The sequence below is a fragment of the Chiloscyllium plagiosum genome, unplaced genomic scaffold, assembly GCF_037043375.1.
Source record: "Chiloscyllium plagiosum isolate Xiang-an unplaced genomic scaffold, Cpla_swu_hap1 HiC_scaffold_31, whole genome shotgun sequence".
Lineage (NCBI taxonomy): Eukaryota > Metazoa > Chordata > Chondrichthyes > Orectolobiformes > Hemiscylliidae > Chiloscyllium > Chiloscyllium plagiosum.
In genome coordinates, this window is record NW_028270169.1 from 9,992,934 (window position 1) to 10,012,413 (window position 19,480).

The 19,480-nt window shown below is 42.3% G+C and overlaps 1 protein-coding gene across 1 annotated transcript; it reads right to left on the reverse strand.

Annotated features, from left to right (window-relative positions):
- Nucleotides 1–19,164, reverse strand: LOC148141853 (uncharacterized). Its single transcript, XM_087977082.1, has 9 exons — nt 19,010–19,164; nt 16,642–16,793; nt 15,490–15,680; nt 14,950–15,154; nt 13,427–14,679; nt 10,855–10,964; nt 1,244–1,284; nt 57–186; nt 1–16 (listed from the first exon to the last, which is right to left on the reverse strand). The coding sequence occupies exons 1-9, from the start codon at nt 19,162–19,164 to the stop codon at nt 1–3; spliced, it is 2,253 nt and encodes a 750-aa protein (XP_087833208.1).
- Between the last annotated feature and the right edge of the window lie 316 nt (nt 19,165–19,480).

The window sequence follows — 19,480 nt, forward strand, 5'->3', positions numbered from 1 at the left end:
CTAGTCCCTTTCTTTCCTTGTTACTGTTGTGATGTTGCCGATGTTCCCTGTATTGCCACGGTAGTTTTGCAAAATGGCGGAACAATTCCTCTTCACTTATGTGTGGGCTACTATTGTCCTCTGGCTCCCCTTGTGCAGCAGGCAGGCATCCAGAGGCCATCTTTTCAATCACGTCTGTAACTTCATCTATGAAAATAAAAGTAGGCCATGAATTCTAAACATGAATTATAAAACAGACTACCATTCTTCCCCTACCATGTTGTAGCACTATGTGTGAGAATAAACATGTTTCCTAAAACCAAAATGCCACAGATGCTTAAAATCTGGAATATACATAAGATACTGGAACCCAGCAGGTGAGGCAGCCTCTATGGGGAGAGGAACAGAAGGAATGTTTTGAGTTGATTAACTTTTTTAAATTCAGATTTCCAGCGTCCTAAGAATTTTGCTTTTGAGCCAATTGTCCAATCACAATCAAAAGAAAATCTGCTTTTGAGTTTGCCCCACATTGGGTAAGATAAAAAAAGGAAGAATTGTATTTACATAATGGCTTTCAGTCTCAGGACACTCCAGAGCACTGGACAGCCAATGAAGTTCTTCTGAAGTGTAGTCAACAAATAACATAAAGAACCTGGCAGCCAAATTACACATAGGAAGCTCCCACAAATAAAAGCATGATAAACAATTTCTAAAAATGTGGATTGGCCTGACACTGGATGTATCTCACCTGTTCTTGTTGGAAACAGTGCCATAAGATCTAACATCCACCTGATTTCTTATAACAGGACTAAATTAGGCCTAAGTCTGTTTCCTTACTTGTCCAATTGTTAGTCCCAGGCATTTGCTCCGATTTTAACTTTGATTTTTTTGGATAGTTTCGGTGTTGTGTTTTTCTCCTGCTGGTTAAAGGAGAAATCTCATGGTTTTTCTTCTGTCTCACTTTCACTCCTTCTGGTACAATGTTACAGCTGCACAAATTAAATGAAAATATATTTGCGCTTAGTAACGTACTAAAATGACAATTATATATAATTAAGAGGACTTGTGGTCCGGTACCTAATTCTGGACAAGAAACCCAGGATTCGAGCCTCACGCCAGGACTTGTTGGCCAGGGAAGGTGTATTGGTTTAGTAACCAAATAGATTGATTGTTAGCCTGTGAACCCTTCCAATTCACTGGCGAGGCGGACTCTCATTATCTGCCATTCTGCAAGAAGCAATGGGACACCACCATGGTACATTACCTGTAAGTGTGGAGTAAACCAATGGACGCTCATGGCCAAACCTGGGAAATGGAGATGGAAGAAAAGACAGACATATGGTTCACCAGATCGATCTCTCATATTTTAAGGAATAAAACATACATCCAATACTGACTACTTTACCAAGCAATGTGCTGTTCATTTGACTCAGTGGTAGCACTCTCACCTCTGAGTAAGAAGACCTATACTATCAAACTCCATTACAGTGATATTATCATATAATCTAGATTAAAACTTCAATTCGGTATCAAAACAGTGCTGCATTACTTGGAGAAGAGGTACCATCCATTAAATTCAATGTTAACATAGGCCCTGTCCAGTGTCCCAGGTGGATGTGAAGGTCCACTGGAACTATTATTGTTTGTGGGAATTTGGGGCTGGGCACAAACTGTCATGTTTCTTTACAATAATGCAACTCAAAAGTACTTAATTGGCTGTGAAGTGGTTTGGGATATCCTGTGACTATAGAAAGTTCCAATACAATAGTACGTTGAGTCTTAAAGCACTAAAAGACAAGCATAGAGATAGCATTCTATCATGTCTCACAACATTCAGAAACACTTTATACAGTGTACCACTATAGTCAATGTCATTCCATAGGAAATGTATCAGCCATTTTATACCTTTAAAGATCCAAAAATAACAGTGACAACTAAAACTGACATACAATGCTACTGATGTGGGAAAAATCTTGAACAGGTCAATGAGAGATTTTTTTTGTTGAATACCTCCAAAAGATTATCAAATGTAAAATCTGCATAGCTCTGGTGCATAATCCAAGTCAACTGGAGAGTGTATTAGAGAGGCAGTTCCAGAGGTCAGTATAGTCATGTGTAATTCTCCAGATTAATAATGGGAACAAGGAAAAGATGGAAATGTACATCAAGTATTTTGTGTCTTGACTTCACTGTAGAACGTACATAAAACATCCCAAGAATACTTAAAATTAAAGTGGCAAAAAGAAGAGAGTAGCTTCAATCACAGTCATCAATGAAAGGTACTGAGAAAACGATTAGAATTAAAGGCTGACAAATCCTCAAAACCTGATGGACTTCATCCTAGGGTCTTATAAAAGTGACCAAGATGGATGTGATCTACTAGAGATGGTAGGTTATGGTCTTCCAATATCCCCATGGACTCTGGAAAGATCCCAGTGAATATGAAAAATCACAAACACAACATCTCTATTCAAAAAAGGAGGGAGCCTGAAACAGGAAATCACTACAACATATTACTAAGAGTAATTAGAAAATCAAAATGTGATCGTGCAAAGCCAACACGATTTTGTGAAAGGGAAATAGTGCTTGACTAATTTTACAGTGCTTTTTGAGGCAGGATGGATTGTAAAGAACCTATAGATGGAGAATACTTAGATTTCTAAAGGCATTCAATAGGGTGTCATATAAAAGGTTACTTCACAATACGAGAGCTCATGGTGTAGGCAATAGCATGGATAGAAACTAGATTTACTAACAGAAAGCATAGAACTGGACATGAATAGATCATTTTCAGATGGACAAGCTGAGGAGGGTGGCCCTCCCCTCCAACCTATCACCATTACTCCCACCTCCATCTACCTATCACACACTCAGCTATCTCTCCCCATGCCCACCCCCCTCTCAATTATCTCTCCATCTCCTCAGCTCACAAACCTCATTCCTGATGAAGGACCCTTTCCCAAAACATTGTTTCTCCTGCTCCTCAGATGCTGTCTGACCTGCTGTGCTTTTCCAGCATCCCACTCACGACTCTGATCTCCAGCATCTGCAGTCCTCATTTTCTCCTATTCATAAACTATACTAATGACTTGGATAAAGGGATGAAATTATGTTTGCTAAATTTGCTAATGACACAAAGATAGGCAGAAAATTAAGTTGTCAAGACAGCAAACTGTTTACGAATTGATTTAAGTAGGTTTACTGATCGGGCAAAGATTTGGCAGATAGAGTTTAATTTGGGGATGTGCACATTTACCTACTTTGATAATAGAATGGCAGTATACTTTTTAAATGGAAAGATATTGCAGTACCCAAGTACAAAGGATCTTAATGTTCTTATACATGAATCACAAGAACTGAGAATGCAGGGACAGAAGTGATTAGAAAGGCAAATGGGATGTTGGTGTTTATTGCAAAGGGAAATTGAATATACAAGTAGGAACATGTTGCTACGTCTGTTACAGGGCCTTAGACAGACTGGCAATGAAGTGCTGTGTACAGTTTTAGTCTCTTTACTTAAGAAAAGATATAATTGTGTTAGAAACTGTTCAGAGTTGATTCACTTAACTGATTCCTGAGAGGAAGGGGTTAGTTTATTTGGAAATGCTCAGCAGTTTTATGGTCTTAGGGCCTATATCCAACAGTGTTTAGAAGAATGAGAAGTGATCTTATTGAACATTTAAGATCCTGAGGGACTTGACAGGGTGCATAAGATGTTTCCCTTGTAAGAGAGATTCGAACTATCAGGAACACAGTTTAACAATGAGGGATCTCCTAATTAAGACAGAGATAAGGAGAATTTTTTTCTCTCTCAGAGGGATCATCAGTCTGTGGAATTATCTGCTCCATTGAGCAGTGCAGGTTGGATCACTGAATACTGTGTATTCAAGAAACATTTGGACAGATTTTCGATTGACAAGGGAATCAAAAGATATTAAAATAAAAATTAAGTAGAGTTTGGGCTACAAACAGCTATGATCTGCTGAAAGGCAAAGCGGGCCTATTTCTGTTCCTAAATCACCAGAAATCTGACATCCCCAAAACTGAGCAGGCTGAACTCAATTACTGGCTGTAAAGCACTTTGAAGCATCTGGTGGCCATGAAAAGTGCTAAAATACAAGCCTTTTTTTTAATTCTCCAAACCAAGGCACCAGTGAGTGAGGGCTGATGTCAGCTTTAAACATTGTGTTCAGTAGAATGTCATATCAGAAAACAAGTATTTCAGCCTTCTCTCATGATTGTCAGTTTGGATTTAAAACCTGCATTTATGGGAAATGTATGCCATTAAGTCTCTGGCTCAAAGAAAAACTTGAATTTATATAATTGCTTTCACAACAGCAAGACACACCAAGACATTTTACAGCAAATTAAGTGCTTTGTGGAGTATAGTCACTATTATAAAACTGGAAACCAAATAGCAAATTTAAATACACTAAGCTCTCACAAACAGCAATGATTGTCACAGAAACAGAAACAGAAGTGGCAGGAATGTTCAACATTCTAGATTAGAGTGGTGCTGGAAAAGCACAGCAGTTCGGGCAGCATCTGAGGAGCAGGAAAATCGATGTTTTGGGCAAAAGCCCCTCATCAGGAATAGAGGCAGAGTGCCTGCAGGGTGGAGAGATAAATGAAAGGAGGGTGGGGGTGGGGAGAAAGTAGCATAGAGTACAATTGGTGAGTGGGGGTGGGGTGGAGGTGACAAATCAGAGAGGAGGGTGGGGGAAGGTAGCAAAGATTCTGGATTAGTGGTGCTGGAAGAGCACAGCACAAAGAGTACAATGGGTGAATGGGGGTGGGGATGAAGGTGATAGATCAGAGAGGATGGTGGAGTGGAGAGGTGGGAAGGAAGATAGGCAGGTAGGACAAGTCATGGGGACAGTGCTGAGCTGGAAGTTTGGAACTGGGGTGTGGTGGGGGAAGGGGAAATGAGGAAACTGGTGAAGTCCACATTGATGCCCTGGTGTGGAAGTGTTCCGAGGCAGAAGATGAGGTGTTCTTCCTCCAGGCGTCGGGAGGTGAGGGAGTGGCGGTGAAGGAGGCCCAGGACCTCCATGTCCTCGGCTGAGTGCGAGGGGGAATTGAAATGTTGGGCCACGGGCGGTGTGGTTGATTGGTGCGGGTGTCCCAGAGATGTTCCCTAAAGCACTCTGCTAGGAGGCGTCCAGTCTCCCCAATGTAGAGGAGACCAGGTAGCTGTGGGAGTCGGTGGGTTTGTAAAAAATGTCGGTGTCAAGTCGGTCATCATTAATGGAGATGGAGAGGTCCAGGAAGGGGAGGGAGGTATTGGAGATGGTCCAGGTAAATTTAAGGTCAGGGTGGAATGTGTTGGTGAAGTTGATGAATTGCTCAACCTCCTCGTGGGAGCATGAGGTGACGCCAATGCAGTTATCAATGTAGCGGAGGAAGAGGTGGGGAGTGGTGCCGGTGTAACTACAGAAGATGGACTGTTCTACGTAGCTAACAAAGAGACTGGCATAGCTGGGGCCCATACGGGTGCCCATGGCTACCTCTTTGGTCTGGACTCCCATAGCTACCTGGATTACACCTCTTCCCACCCTACCTCCTGCAAAAATGCCATCCCGTATTCCCAATTCCTCTGCCTCCGACATATCTGCTCCCAGGAAGACCAGTTCCACCACAGAACACACCAGATGGCCTCCTTCTTTAGAGATCGCAATTTCCCTTCCCACGTGGCTAAAGATGCCCTCCAACTCATCTTTAGACCCCCCCGTGGTCACCTTGCACCCTACCAACCTTCGCATAAACAAAATCATCCAACGACATTTCCGCCACCTCCAAACGGACCCCACCACCAGGGATATATTTCCCTGCCCACCCCTTTCCACCTTCCGCAAAGATTGTTCCCTCCGTTACTAACTGGTCAGGTCCACGCCCCCCCAACAACCCACCCTCCTATCCTGGCACCTTCCCCTGCCACCGCAGGAGTTGCAAAACTTGCACCCACACCTCCTCCCTCACCTCCCCAAAGGAGCCTTCCACACCCATCAAAGTTTACCTGCACATCCACCAATACCATTTATTGTATCTGTTGCTCCCGATGCGGTCTCCTCTACATTGGGGAGACTGGATGCCTCCGAGCAGAGTGCTTTAGGGAACACCTCTGGGACACCCACACCAATCAACCACACCACCTTATGGCCCAACATTTCAATTCCCCCTCCCAATCAGCCGAGGACATGGAGGTCCTGGACCTCCTTCACCGCCGCTCCCTCACCATCCGATGCCTGGAGGAAGAACGCTTCATCTTCCGCCTCGTAACACTTCCACCCCAGGGCATCAATGTGGACTTCACCAGTTTCCTCATTTCCCCTGCCCCCACCACACCCCAGTTCCAAACTTCCAGCTCAGTAATGTCCCCATGACTTGTCCTACCTGCCTATCTTCCTTTTCACCTATCCACTCCACCATCCTCTCTGACCTATTACCTCCATCCCCACCCCCATTCACCTATTGTACTCTATGCTACTTTCTCCCCACCCCCACTCTCCTCTCATTTATCTCTCCACCCTGCAGGCACTCTGCCTCTATTCCTGATGAAGGGCTTTTGCCCGAAACGTCGATTTTCCTGCTTCTCGGATGCTGCCTGAACTGCTGTGCTTTTCCAGCACCACTCTAATCTAGAATCTGGTTTCCAGCATCTGCAGTCCTTGTTTTTACCTAGGAATGTTCAACAGGGCACCCTGCGGCCCTCCGGACTCAATATCGAATTCAATAATTTTAGGGCCTGAACTTTCCTATGTCTTAGCCCCCTACCCACACACCAGGCCTTGTTATTACATAGTCTGCCAGTAGATACTACCTTCTGTTAGTCACTAACAGTCTCCATTAACAGGTATTCACCCTCCTAGTCAGATCGTAAACCAAACCTTTGTCTGTCCAATTGTTCTTCTCTCTCTTCATTCTCTAATGATGGAAAAGGATAGACCAGATATAAAAATCGAAGTTCTAAATTGGAGAAAGGCCAATTTTGACGGTATTAGGCAAGAACTTTCGAAAGCTGATTGGGGGCAGATGTTCGCAGGTAAAATAATGGCTGGAAAGTGGGAAGCCTTCAGAAATGAGATAACGAGAATCCAGAGAAAGTATATTCCTGTTAGGGTGAAAGGAAAGGCTGGTAGGTATAGGGAATGCTGGCTGACTAAAGAAATTGAGGGTTTGGTTAGGAAAAAGGAAGTATATGTAAGGTATAGATGGATAGATCGAGTGAATCCTTAGAAGAGTATAAAGAAAGTAGAAGTATACTTAAGAGGGAAATCAAGAGGGCAAAACGGGGACATGAGATAGCTTTGGCAAATAGGGTTAAGGAGAATCCAAATGGTTTTTACAAATACATTAAGGACAAAAGGGTAACTAGGGAGAGAATAGGGCCCCTCAAAGATCAGCAAGGTGGCCTTTGTGTGGAACCGCAGAAAATGGGATAGATACTAAATGAGTATTTTGCATCAGTATTTACTGTGGAAAAGGATATGGAAAATATAGACTGTAGGGAAATAGATGGTGACATCTTGCAAAATATCCATATTACAGAGGAGGGAGTGCTGGATGTCTTGAAACGGTTAAAAGTGGATAAATCCCCAGGACCTGACCAGGTGTACCCTAGAACTCTGTGGGAAGCTAGAGAAGTGATTGCTGGGGCTCTTGCTGAGATATTTATATATTCGATAGTCAAAGGTGAGGTGCTGGAAGACTGGAGGTTGGCTAATGTGGTGCCACAATTGAAGTAGAGTGGTAAGGACAAGCCAGGGAACTATAAACCAGTGAGCCTGACCTCGGTAGTGGGCAAGTTGTTGGAGGGAATCCTGAGGGACAGGATGTACATGTATTTGGAAAGGCAAGGACTGATTAGGGATAGTCAACATGGTTTTGTGCGTGGGAAATCATGTCTCACAAACCTGATTGGGTTTTTTGAGGAAGTAACAAAGAGGATTGATAAGGGCAGAGCAGTAGATGTATATGGACCAGTCAGGCGTCCGACAAGGTTCCCCATGGGAGACTGATTAGCAAGGTTAGATCTCACGGAATACAGGGAGAATTAGCCATTTGGATACAGAACTGGCTCAATGGTAGAAGATAGAGGGTGGTGGAGGAGGGTTGTTTTTCAGACTAGAGGCGTGTGACCAGTGGAGTGCCACAAGGATCGGTGCTGGGTCCTCTACGTTTTGTCATTTACATAAATAATTTGGATGCGAGTGTAAGAGGTACAGTTAGTAAGTTTGCATATTATATCAAAATTGGAGGAGTAGTGGACAGCGAAGAGGGTACCTCAGATTACAACAGGATCTTGACCAGATGGGCCAATGGGCTGAGAAGTGGCAGATGGAGTTTAATTCAGATAAATGCGAGGTGCTGCATTTTGGGAAAGCAAATCTTAGCAGGATTTATACACTTAATGGTAAGGTCCTAGGGAGTGTTGCTGAACAAAGAGACCTTGGACTGCAGGATCATAGCCCCTCGAAAGTGGAGTCGCAGGTAGATAGGATAGTGAAGAAGGCATTTGGTATGCTTTCCTTTATTAGTCAGAGTATTAAGTACAGGAGTTGGGAGGTCATGTTGTGGCTGTATAGGACATTGGTTGGCCACTTTTGGAATATTACGTGCAATTCTGGTCTCCTTCCTGTCGGAAAGACGTTGTAAAACTTGAAATGGTTCAGAAAAGATTTACAAGCATGTTGCCAGGGATGGAGGATTTGAGCTATAGGGAGAGGCTAAACAGGCTGGGGCTGTTTTCCCTGGAGCGTCGGAGGCTGAGAGGTGACCTTATAGAGGTTTACAAAATTATGATGGGCATGGATAGGGTAAATAGGCAAAGTCTTTTCCCTGGGGTTGGGGAGTCCAGAACTAGAGGGCATAGGGTTAGGGTAAGAGGGGAAAGATATGAAAGAGACCTACAGGGCAACTTTTTCACACAGAAGGTGGTACGTGTATGGAATGAGCTGCCAGAGGAAGTGGTGGAGGCTGGTACAATTGCAACATTTAAGAGGCATTTGGATGGGTATATGAATAGGAAGGGTTTGGAGGGATATGGGCCAGGTGCTGGCAGGTGGGACTAGATTGTGTTGGGATATCTGATCAGCATGGACGGGTTGGACCGAAGGGTCTGTTTCCATGCTGTACATCTCTATGACTCTACCCCCACCTATCATTTCTTTCTTAACCCCTCCCTCCACCCTATTTTCTGCATACAAACCAACATTTTCCTATTTACCATCAGTTCTGAGGAAGGGTCACCGGACCTGAAATGTTAACTCTGATTTGTCTTCACAGATGCTGCCAGACCTGCTGAGCTTTTCCAGCAATTTCTATTCTTGTTTCTGATCTACAGCATTGGTGTTACTTAATTTGATTGTCACAATGTTTTTAGTGACGCTGGCTTAGGGATAAATGTTGGCCAGGATAACAGAGAAAACATAGCTGCTCATTTTCTAAATAATGCTGTGGGATCTTTTACATCCATCTGAGAGAGCAGACATGATCCTTATTAATGTCTCTTCTGAAAGACAGTACCTTCAACAGTGCAGTTTTTCCTTAGTATCAGCCTAGGTTACACATTTAATTGTCTGGAATGGGGCATGAACTCAGAAGTTTCTGACTTGGATATAATACTATTAGTCAAAAAGAGAGCCAAAATTAAAATTCCGATTCCAACTTTGGCCAAGATTAAATCATTAATTTATTCTGTCATCTCTGTTGGTGGGAAAAGAATGACCGAAATTGGAATAATCACCAAATAATGGAGTGCAATGAAGTATTTGTTACATTACTGTGTTAGATATATTTCTCTGCAATAATATATTTTATTCATTAATTATCTATATGACAAAGCAGTTCAAGTCAAATATTACAGAAAATGCAATAAATATATCACATTTTTCATCTGAACATTGCACTGTTAGGTGCTTCAATCCAAATGCCAAATTGGAACTCCAAATCTCAAACTGGAACATTTATTAAATATGACAAGAAACTATTTCTATTCCAATACAAGCTACAAGAGGTTCTATAAGTTATCAGATCCTTGAGATACCATGGCAGAATGGCTTTAGATAGTGGCATTTCCCCACTGCACCATGGCGGTGGCTGCTCCAAGCTTTAGTACATCCCTCAGTATGTAGTCCTGGGCCTTGGAATGTGCCGGTCTGCAATACTTAATCAAGGACCATGCTTTGCACTGGAAGATCAACAAGTTTCAGGCAAACCAAAGAATGTCTTTCATGGAATTTATGGTCTTCCAGGTACAGTTGATGTTTGTCTCGGTGTGCGTTAATGGGAACAGCCTGCAGAGCACTGAGTCATGCATCACAGATCGGCTCAGGATGAACCTCGACAAAAAACAAACAATCTCTAGACCTTCTTTGCAAAGAAACATTCTAGAAGGAGATTTGTGATGGGATTCTCATCACCCAGGCTGTCACGACGGCAACATGTCATGACATAGAAAGTCTAGGCATGCATGAAAAATCTGATGGGTAATGCCTGTCTCACCATCAGCCAAGCAATGCCTAGTTGATTATGCATTCTATCAAATTATTTTGTCAGTCAGTTTAGGGAACAATCCAATAGGATAGAGCTTCTCCTTTCCCTGCAGGACATTACATTACAAAAACATTACATGCTGATCACTGCCTGTTGGACTTGTGCTAAAAGGTGTTTCTCCCTGTACAAATATCTCTACAAGGGACAGGTGGCACAGTACAGTCCAACAACTTGGAACACTCTAGAACAATTTGACCAGACCCATCCTTTACAACACTGGGGATAAGTAGGACTTCAGCACAGCAGGTACAGCAAAAATATGCACAGAGCTCACTCATAGGTACCCAGAATCAGAATGGCAAAACTACACAGGAGATTCACCTTTGAGTAATGTGGATTCTTCTATTGTCGGATAGATACATGCTTTGCTTTCTATATTCTTGCTGGTTACCTTCTGCTGGGATTCTCATAGATACGTGGCCACTACGAGTCTGCAGCAAGAAAGAAATTTTTTTTATAAATCACTATTATTTTAATTAACCAAAATTTGCATTATAAAGCCATTAGGAGCAAGTGAGGACTGCAGATGCTGGAAATCAGAGTCGAAGAGTTTGGCGCTGGAAAAGCACAGCTGGTCAGGCAGCATCCAAGAAGCAGGAGAATTAATGTTTTGAACATAAGTCCTTCATCAGGAATGAAGCCTGTTGGCCAAGGGGGCTGAGAGATAAATGGGAGTGGGGTGGGGCTGGGGGGAAGGTAGTTGGGAATACAATAGATAGATGAAGGTGGGTGAAAGTGATAGGTCGGAGACGAGAGTGAAGCAGATAGGTGGGAAGGATAATGGACAGGTAGAACAGGTCAAGGGGGCGGTGCCGAGTTGGAAGGTTGCGCCTGGGATGGAGGGGGAATGGAAATAAGGAAACTGGTGAAATCCACATTGATCCCGTGTAGTTAGAGATTCCCAAGGCAGAAGATTAAGCATTCTTCCTCCATGTGTCAGGTGGTAAGAGTTTGGCGATGGAGGAGGCCCAGAACCTGCATGACCTTGGTGGAGTGGGAGGGGGTGTTAAAGTGTTCAGCCACAGGGTAATGGGGTTGGTTAGTGTGGGGTGTCCCAGAGATGTTCTCTGAAATGATCCGCAAGTTGACGTCCTGTCTCTCCAATGCAGAGGAGACTACATTGCATGCAACGGATACAGTAAATGACGTGTGTGAAAGTACAGGTAAATCTCTGTCTGTGGAAGGATCCTTTGGGGCCTTGGACGAAGGTGGGGAGAGAGGCATGGGTGCAGCTTTTGCACTTCTTGCGCTGGCAGGGGAAGGTGCCAGGAGTGGAGGGAGGATTGGTAAGGGGTCTGGTCCTAACAAGGGAGTCACGGAGGGAATGGTCTCTCCGAAACGCAGATAGAGGTGGGGAGGGAAATATATCTCTGGTCATGGGGTCTGTTTGTATCTGGTGGAAATAGCGGAGGATTATGCAATATATCCGGAGGTTGGTGGGGAGGAAGGTGAGGACCGGGGGGTTCTGTCATTGTGGTGATTGGAGGGGTGGGGTTCAAGAGAGGAGGTGTGGGAAGTAGATGAGATTCACTGGAGGACATTGTCGACCACGTGGTAGGGGAAATTGCAGTGTTTGAAGAAGGAGACCATCTGGGATGTAGAACTGACCCTCCTGAAAGCAGATGCAGTGGAGGCAGAGGAATTGGGAACATCCCAGGTGCTCTCCTTCTTCAAAGACTGCATTCTTCAAATTCCCCTCCCATGTGATTGACGATCTCCTCCAGCGCATCTCATCCACTTCCCGCTCCACCTTTGAACCCCACCCCTCCAATTGCCACTATGACAGAAAGCCCCAGTCCTCACCTTCAACCCCACCAACTTCCAGATACATCACATCATCCTCTGCCATTTCCACCACCTATAAACAAACTCTGCCATCACCGATATATTTCCCTCCCCAACCCTATCTGCATTTTGGAGAGACTATTCCCTCTGCGACTCCCTTGTCAGGTCCACGACCTCCAATGACCCACTCTCCACTCCTGGCACTTTCCCCTGACACTGCAAGAAGTGCAAAACCTGCGCCTACCCTCTCTCCTCACATCTGTCCAAAGCCCCAAAGGATCTTTCCACATTTGACAGAAATTTACCTGTACTTCGATACATGTCATCTACTGTATCCGTTGCACTCGATGTGGTCTCCTCTACATTAGGGTGACAGGATGCCAACTTGCGGATCATTTCAGAGAACATCTCCGAGACACCCACACTAACCAACCCCACCACCCTGTGGCTGAACACTTTAACTCCCCCTCCCACTTCACCAAGGACATGCAGATCCTGGGCCTCCTCCATCGCCAAACCCTTACCACCCGACGCCTGGAGAAAGAACGCCACATCTTCTGTCTTGGGACCCTCCAACCACATGGGATCAATGAGGATTTCACCAGTTTCCTTATTTCCCCTCCCCTACCTTATCCCAGTCGCAACCTTCCAACTCAGCACCGCCCCCTTGACTTGTCCTACCTGTCCATTATCCTTCCCACCTATCTGCTCCACCCTCGTCTCCAACCTATCACTTTCACCCACCTTCATCTACCTATCGCATTTCCAGCTACCCCAACCCCACCCTCTCCTATTTATCTCTCAGCCCCCTTGGCCCACAAGTCTCATTCCTGATGAAGGACTTATGCCTGAAACATCGATTCTCCTGCTCCTCAGATGCTGCCTGACTCTCTGTGCTTTTCCAGCGCCACACTTTTCAATCATAAAGCCTTTACCCCTGCATTATACTTTTGCTGTTAAAGGTGCACTGCCCACTCTACCCATGATGGGAAGCAAAATAATGTAGTGTGACGCGTAAGATAAAATAGCAAATAGTTCACATTAAAATTTGGTACAAAGAAAGTAGCAAATTTCATAACATTATGTTTCAGTGGTTTTAGAAACTTACAGGGTAAGCGTCCTGATGGTGAGCATGAGCTAATATATTCTTTTTCTTCTTACTCTTCATTGCCAATGTTCTCTTGTGTTCTGACAAAGAAGCAACATGTTTATCCATGGCAGAGCTGTTACCAGACTCTTCATCATTCACTTGCTTCTTCAGTAAACAGGTAGTTTGTGTCCCATCTGCATAGGTGTCTGATGTCTTTAGAACATCAAGAATATTAGAACAAGCTTTCACTACTGATGTGTGGTCACCTTGAGTCCAACTCAGAACCTTTGATGCTGGTTGAATGCTCACTACAGGATCAGCTCCATGCCTTTTTCTCACTTTGTACACTGGGAGCTGATAGCATCCTGGAGGAGCCACGGCTATAGGGATCACAAGACGGCTGTCATTGCACAGATTACTCCTTCGATTCCCATTTTCACTTTTCTTCTGATAGTCAACTTCATCAAAGCCAGGTAGCTGAGTGTTGGGAGCTATCTCCAAGATCGGTAAATCATGTGTTTTAGCTTCTTCTGCAATTTTCAGTATTTTGTTTACTTCAGGTTTGTATCCTCTTTTAATGTGATCAAGGGCACTGAAAGCTTGTTGCAGTAGATGTTTTGATGTTTGAATGTTAATCGCACAACTGCTGATTGAGTGCTGGATTGACATATTAGTCGCAGAGTTCTTCTCTTCCTCCAGTACTCTGTTGCTCAATGCACGTGAGGCGATCACACTTTGTTTTTCTTGATCACTGGCTAAATCTTCCACTCCTGACCTTTCACGAGACTCAAACTGTTCATTTTCCTCATCTGATGCATATTCTGTTGTTGTTTGCAAGCATACACTGCTATCTTCCTCAGAATTCTCCCCTGTGCTATCGTAGTGTAACAGACTTGTCTCTAAATCATCATCTGCTGGTTGACTGTCAGATGTACCATACATTTCTTGTTCTAATGCAAGGTCTAGTTCATGTAATTGTTCGAGAACATCAGTTTCATGTTTGGCTCGTTGGCTTTCAGCTCGGCCAATGCCATAGGCCTGTTCAAACTCGTTCCATGGGACTTTACTAAGTTTATCTTTGTCACAAACCTTTGCCTGGATTCCAGACATTGCAGTATCTTCAGTTTGATTTTGCTCTGTTCTCCAACAATCATACAGAACCGTAATCTGTTGTGATGATTCAGTGTTCAAATCTATGACTTCACCAGCTAGTTCACTTTCTTTCTTTGGACTGAGGCTAGTGCTCCGACCCAAGTTGTAATAGGAATGATCTGAAAAATATAAAAAGGTAGGCTCCTTGTTTATTTTCTTCCTCCTTCTCTCCAATAAAAGTGGGGCAAATTCATGAAAAACTCTTTTTAAAAAGCCTCCATTGATCTAAAGCAAGATCCAGTATGCCTTAGTAAAGCTTAACTGTCATTAATCCCAGGTATACCACTACCCAGTGATGTATGGTGAAGGAAGTTCAGATAAAAGTAAAATTTAATGATTGTGTGTACAAATGCCAACAGAACAATTACTTATCAAAGCAACTTCCATACCATTCTCTGTTGTGATCTGGGCTTCTTTTACATGTTCAGGTTTTCTTCCTTTGCTGGCATTCATCTCCTGAACTTGTATCTGCTCTTTCCTGAAGTCTGCATCATCTGAGCTGGCTGCCACAGACATATCGATATCATCATATAAGCTCTCCACTTTGGATTGGACTTTTTCAAGGGTATATTTCTGCTGATTGCTAATTATATCCTGTGTTAAATGAGACTAGATTGATATTTATCCAAAATAGCTAATTGAATTGCATAACATTTAGACTTGTCAATAAGATATATATAACCAGGTTAACACTTAGAGCAGAATAAGTGGTCCTTATAAAAATGTCGTAAGAAAATCAAGATAAGGAGTCTATTTAAAGCCATGGGAACTCTGTTTAGAGTCATAGAGTCATAAAGATGTACAGCATGGAAACAGAGTATTCAGTCAATTTCAGAATCACTGTTATTAAGTTTAGGACTGAAACAACCCCCCCCCCCAAAATGTTCCTGAGGCTGTTTTTTCCACCAAAACAACCAGTTTACACACACCTTGATGTCATTCCGGAGAATAAAGCGGATATCTTGAAGGTTCATAGTCCGATTCTTTGGCTTTGGTTGAATCCCAGTTTGCACTATGTCATAGTACGGCTTAGGAACTTGTTCATCCACGGTTAAATATCGTCCTGCTGCTATTAATTCCTTCACTGCAAATCCATCCAGGTCTTCCCAGGGAACTATATCTGCACGACAATTTCATCAATGAGAAGTTTGAAAGTATGTCAAAACTGAACTAATAGGTGAAGTCCATGACATAAATATAATTGTCCACAATGCCACATATGTTAATAACTACATAGCATGACTTGTCAAAGTGTTGAACCAAAATGAAACAGTAAGAAGCTACTGCCTCTACTACATGATAGTCTATAACACTCACAAATAATTGGCCCAGTGTGAGGGTTGCAATAAAGCATTGGAGTAAACTTGTGCCTTAACTTTGTACCTATATCAAATTGAACAGTAAAATGAAGGTAATAAGTTTGGGGATGAAATCCAGTGACCATTCCCTGCTTCAGCAGGGGCTCCCAGAAAATCAGCAGTGCGTTACACAGACATTCCACAGGGCGAATACATTCAGTCTAAGGTAATCTCATCATTTTACTGGGGGAGATGGTAATGAAGTATGAGACTGTTACTTGGGATTCCGAGTAAATCAGCTGAGGGAGTGAGAATTAGTGGATGAGAACTGCGAAAAGAACAAACGTTCCTGCAGCTGACAGGATAGAAAATGACCTGATAAGCAAGAACACTCTAGACATTGCTCAACACTGAAAAACACAAATAGGGACTTGCAAGCGCCAACCTTCCATGCAATAGCACAGTATATACGTACTGCAATATGACATGTTTTTTGTGCCTCATTTCTGTATTTCTATTTGTACTTACTAGAAACTTTTACATTATCATGAATAATTATAGAGAAATTGAATTATGGAAGTAAAAGTGAAGTAATTTCTGATTTTACTCATCTTCCACACCATAAAAATGCCAATGTAGAATTTTCATTATCAAGATGTATGCATTATAAATAATAACTGCACTACAGAAACAGGCCATTTGATACAATGGGTCCATGCAGTGCTTATGCTCCACAAGAATCTGTTAAAATATCATCTAACACACAAAACCTGTGAACTATACCTGTAAGCAGTTCCTGAATAAGTGTACAAATGCTGTAGACATCTGACTTGAAAGTGGCAGGCTTGCCCCGAATTATTTCTGGTGCTAGCCAGTTGTAAAACTGTGATGGGATAGGGAATTGTGAGAGATTGCTGTGCGTGCCTCCATCAATGCTGTAGAAATATTACAAAAAACAGGTTATTATATTGGAACAAATTGCATTTGATTAAGATGTTTTAAGGTTTTTTCAGACCATAATGGTTAGGGAAGCTACTTTTATTTGTTCATAGAATCTAGGTGCTACCGACATGACAGAAATTACTGCGTCCTTAATTGCCCTTTAAATCATACTTTAAATTTTGTTTTTCATTTTAAAGTTATTTTTTAATTTAAAATTATCCCTACCTGACTGACAGGGAGTTCAAAGAATAGAAAGGTAAGCAGAAGAGGTTGGGAAGTGGATCAATCTGGATAAGACTGCAAAGCACTGTCAAAGGGGGTTACCAAGTCACCAGATAAGATGACTATGATCAGATCAATAATCATAGAAGCATAGAATCCCTACAATGTGGAAACAGGCCTTTCGGTCCAACAAGTCCACACTGATCCTCCGAAGAGTAAATCACCCAGACTCATTCACATACCCTTTATTTACCCCTAACTAGTGCACCTAATCTACATATCGTGAACACTATTTACAATTTAGCATGGCCAATTCACCTAACCTGCACTTCTTTGGAATGTAGGAGGAAACTGGAGCACCTGGAGGAAGCCCACGCAGACACGAAGAGAATAAGCAACCTCCACACAGACAGTCACCTAAAGTTGGAATCAAACCTGGGTCCCTGGCAGAAAAGTGGGGATTTAACCAGCAAACAGAAAAACTTGAACAGGAGAAAGTCCATGTTGACCAAAACCAGGCACAGAAGCAGCTGAGAACAGACCCCGAATAATTTTTAATATAATTTTGAACAATGACAATCTCGCACTAACTATTAGAACCTCAGATGAACAAATGAATAGCTACAAAAATAGTTGACAGACATAAAAGTACAAATCATCAAACAGTCAATAGTCATCTCATTGCCTGACTAATATAAAATTCTAATACTGATTTGGAGATGCCGGTGTTGGAGTGGGGTGTACAAAGTTAAAAATCACACAACACCATATGTTTTGTGGGGTGAATTTGTACTTACAGAGTTACATTGTACGTTGCTCAAAAACTGCATGAATTCATGTAAAACTCCGTTATCTCACTTTTAAGATTAGAATCAATCTAAACATCATGGCATAGACAGAGAACACAGGGGGCTAATACGTTCAACATATTGTCTAGCTATCACCATTGTTAACAGCTAACCTGAGAATGCAACTTTTTTAAAAAAGGGTTTTGTGATTTACACATGAAAGAAGTGAAACTGTCATGGTATTCTAACAGATGAAAGGCTTAACAGACAATCAATTGTTCAGTTACATCACACTGTAAATTTTTGCTATAAATTATGTGTGTTAGGATTGAGCCCTCCACTACCGCCTGATGAAGGAGCGACACTCTGAAAGCTAGTGTGCTTCCAATTAAACCTGTTGGACTATAACCTGGTGTTGTGTGATTTTTAACTCTAATACTGATGTTCAACTGTATACTTAATAAAACCAACAGAGGTCTCACTGTCACACCTCAATGTAGTAGCTGATTATATCGATAGAAACTGTCCAGACACTGCAGTACCATATCAACAGAAATTAATCAAAAATCACACAACACTGGGTTATAGTCCAATAGGTTTATTTGAAACCACAAACTTTTGGAGCCCTGCTCCTTCTTCAGGTAGCTAGTGTACTAGCTTTGTCCACGCCACTCCAACACTGGCACCTCCACAACAGAAGTTAAAGAAGTGCAGCATTGCCTTTGTCTTACTGAATCAATAGGGGTCTCCACATTGTGATTGTATGAGTATACCTAGTTTAAAATCATTACAAGGACCAAGTACAAACTTTATACTAAGTAGAACTGTAATATTGAACTTTTAACTTTTATTTTTCTATTTTGTACCTAGGCACCTTTGTACCTAAGATGGTACCATGAATGGCAACTTTGTACACTTTTCACTGTACTCCTGTACTTTACCTCTCCACCTCGTCATGCTTTTTCCATGCTTTCGATTAAATTGTCAAAACCATACACATAGTCTACCAGGCCAGATTCTCTATTCTCCTCCCATTTCCCCAAATTCAGTATTCACCTTTTATTTATCCTTTATTGTAGATCATATGATATCAGACTTTTATCAGAAGATCTCATGGGCTACTGGATTAATTTTGATGGTGAACTATAGAGATAAGCACTGTCCTCAATATATAATATTGGAAATCAGTAGATGTGTACCTTTCAATCATGAATTCGAAGTTGCTTAATTTGGCAATGCTAGGCAAAATAAGCTGCACAGCATGAGAGGTGATTGCTCGATGGATGTAGCCCCGTGAGTGAAGGAAAAGCACAGCATCAGTAATCTGTAGAATTATTTGTACAATCGTCTCCATGAGCAAGACTGGGAATTCTGAACGCTGGAATGATACAAACAGTTATTTATTCAAAAGAAACTATTATCAATATTTAGCATAAATTCTTTGTAAACGTATGACAAATGCAGCATTAATACCCAAGCCTTAATAACAATCTTCTGAGTCAAAATAGAGATCTGCTGAGTGGGTTTTGAAACAAATTATCTTCTATATCCTTCTTTCCTTTGCTAAAAGTGTTCACTCATACAGCTACTGTTGGCACGACCAGTGTTAATTGTATCACCTCCATCAATGTCCTGGAACAGACTGGGGTTCAAATCTACAACCTCCTTAT

What these genes read in the sequence shown, in the direction of transcription:
- LOC148141853 (XM_087977082.1), bottom strand. Translation starts at nt 19,164, where the DNA reads ATGGAGACGATTGTACAAATAATTCTACAGATTACTGATGCTGTGCTT. An exon ending in TTCGAATTCATGATTGAAAG is followed by an intron (nt 16,794 to 19,009) that starts GTACACATCTAC and finishes ATATTTCTACAG; the next exon opens with CATTGATGGAGGCACGCACA. An exon ending in TATTCAGGAACTGCTTACAG is followed by an intron (nt 15,681 to 16,641) that starts GTATAGTTCACA and finishes ATTGTCGTGCAG; the next exon opens with ATATAGTTCCCTGGGAAGAC.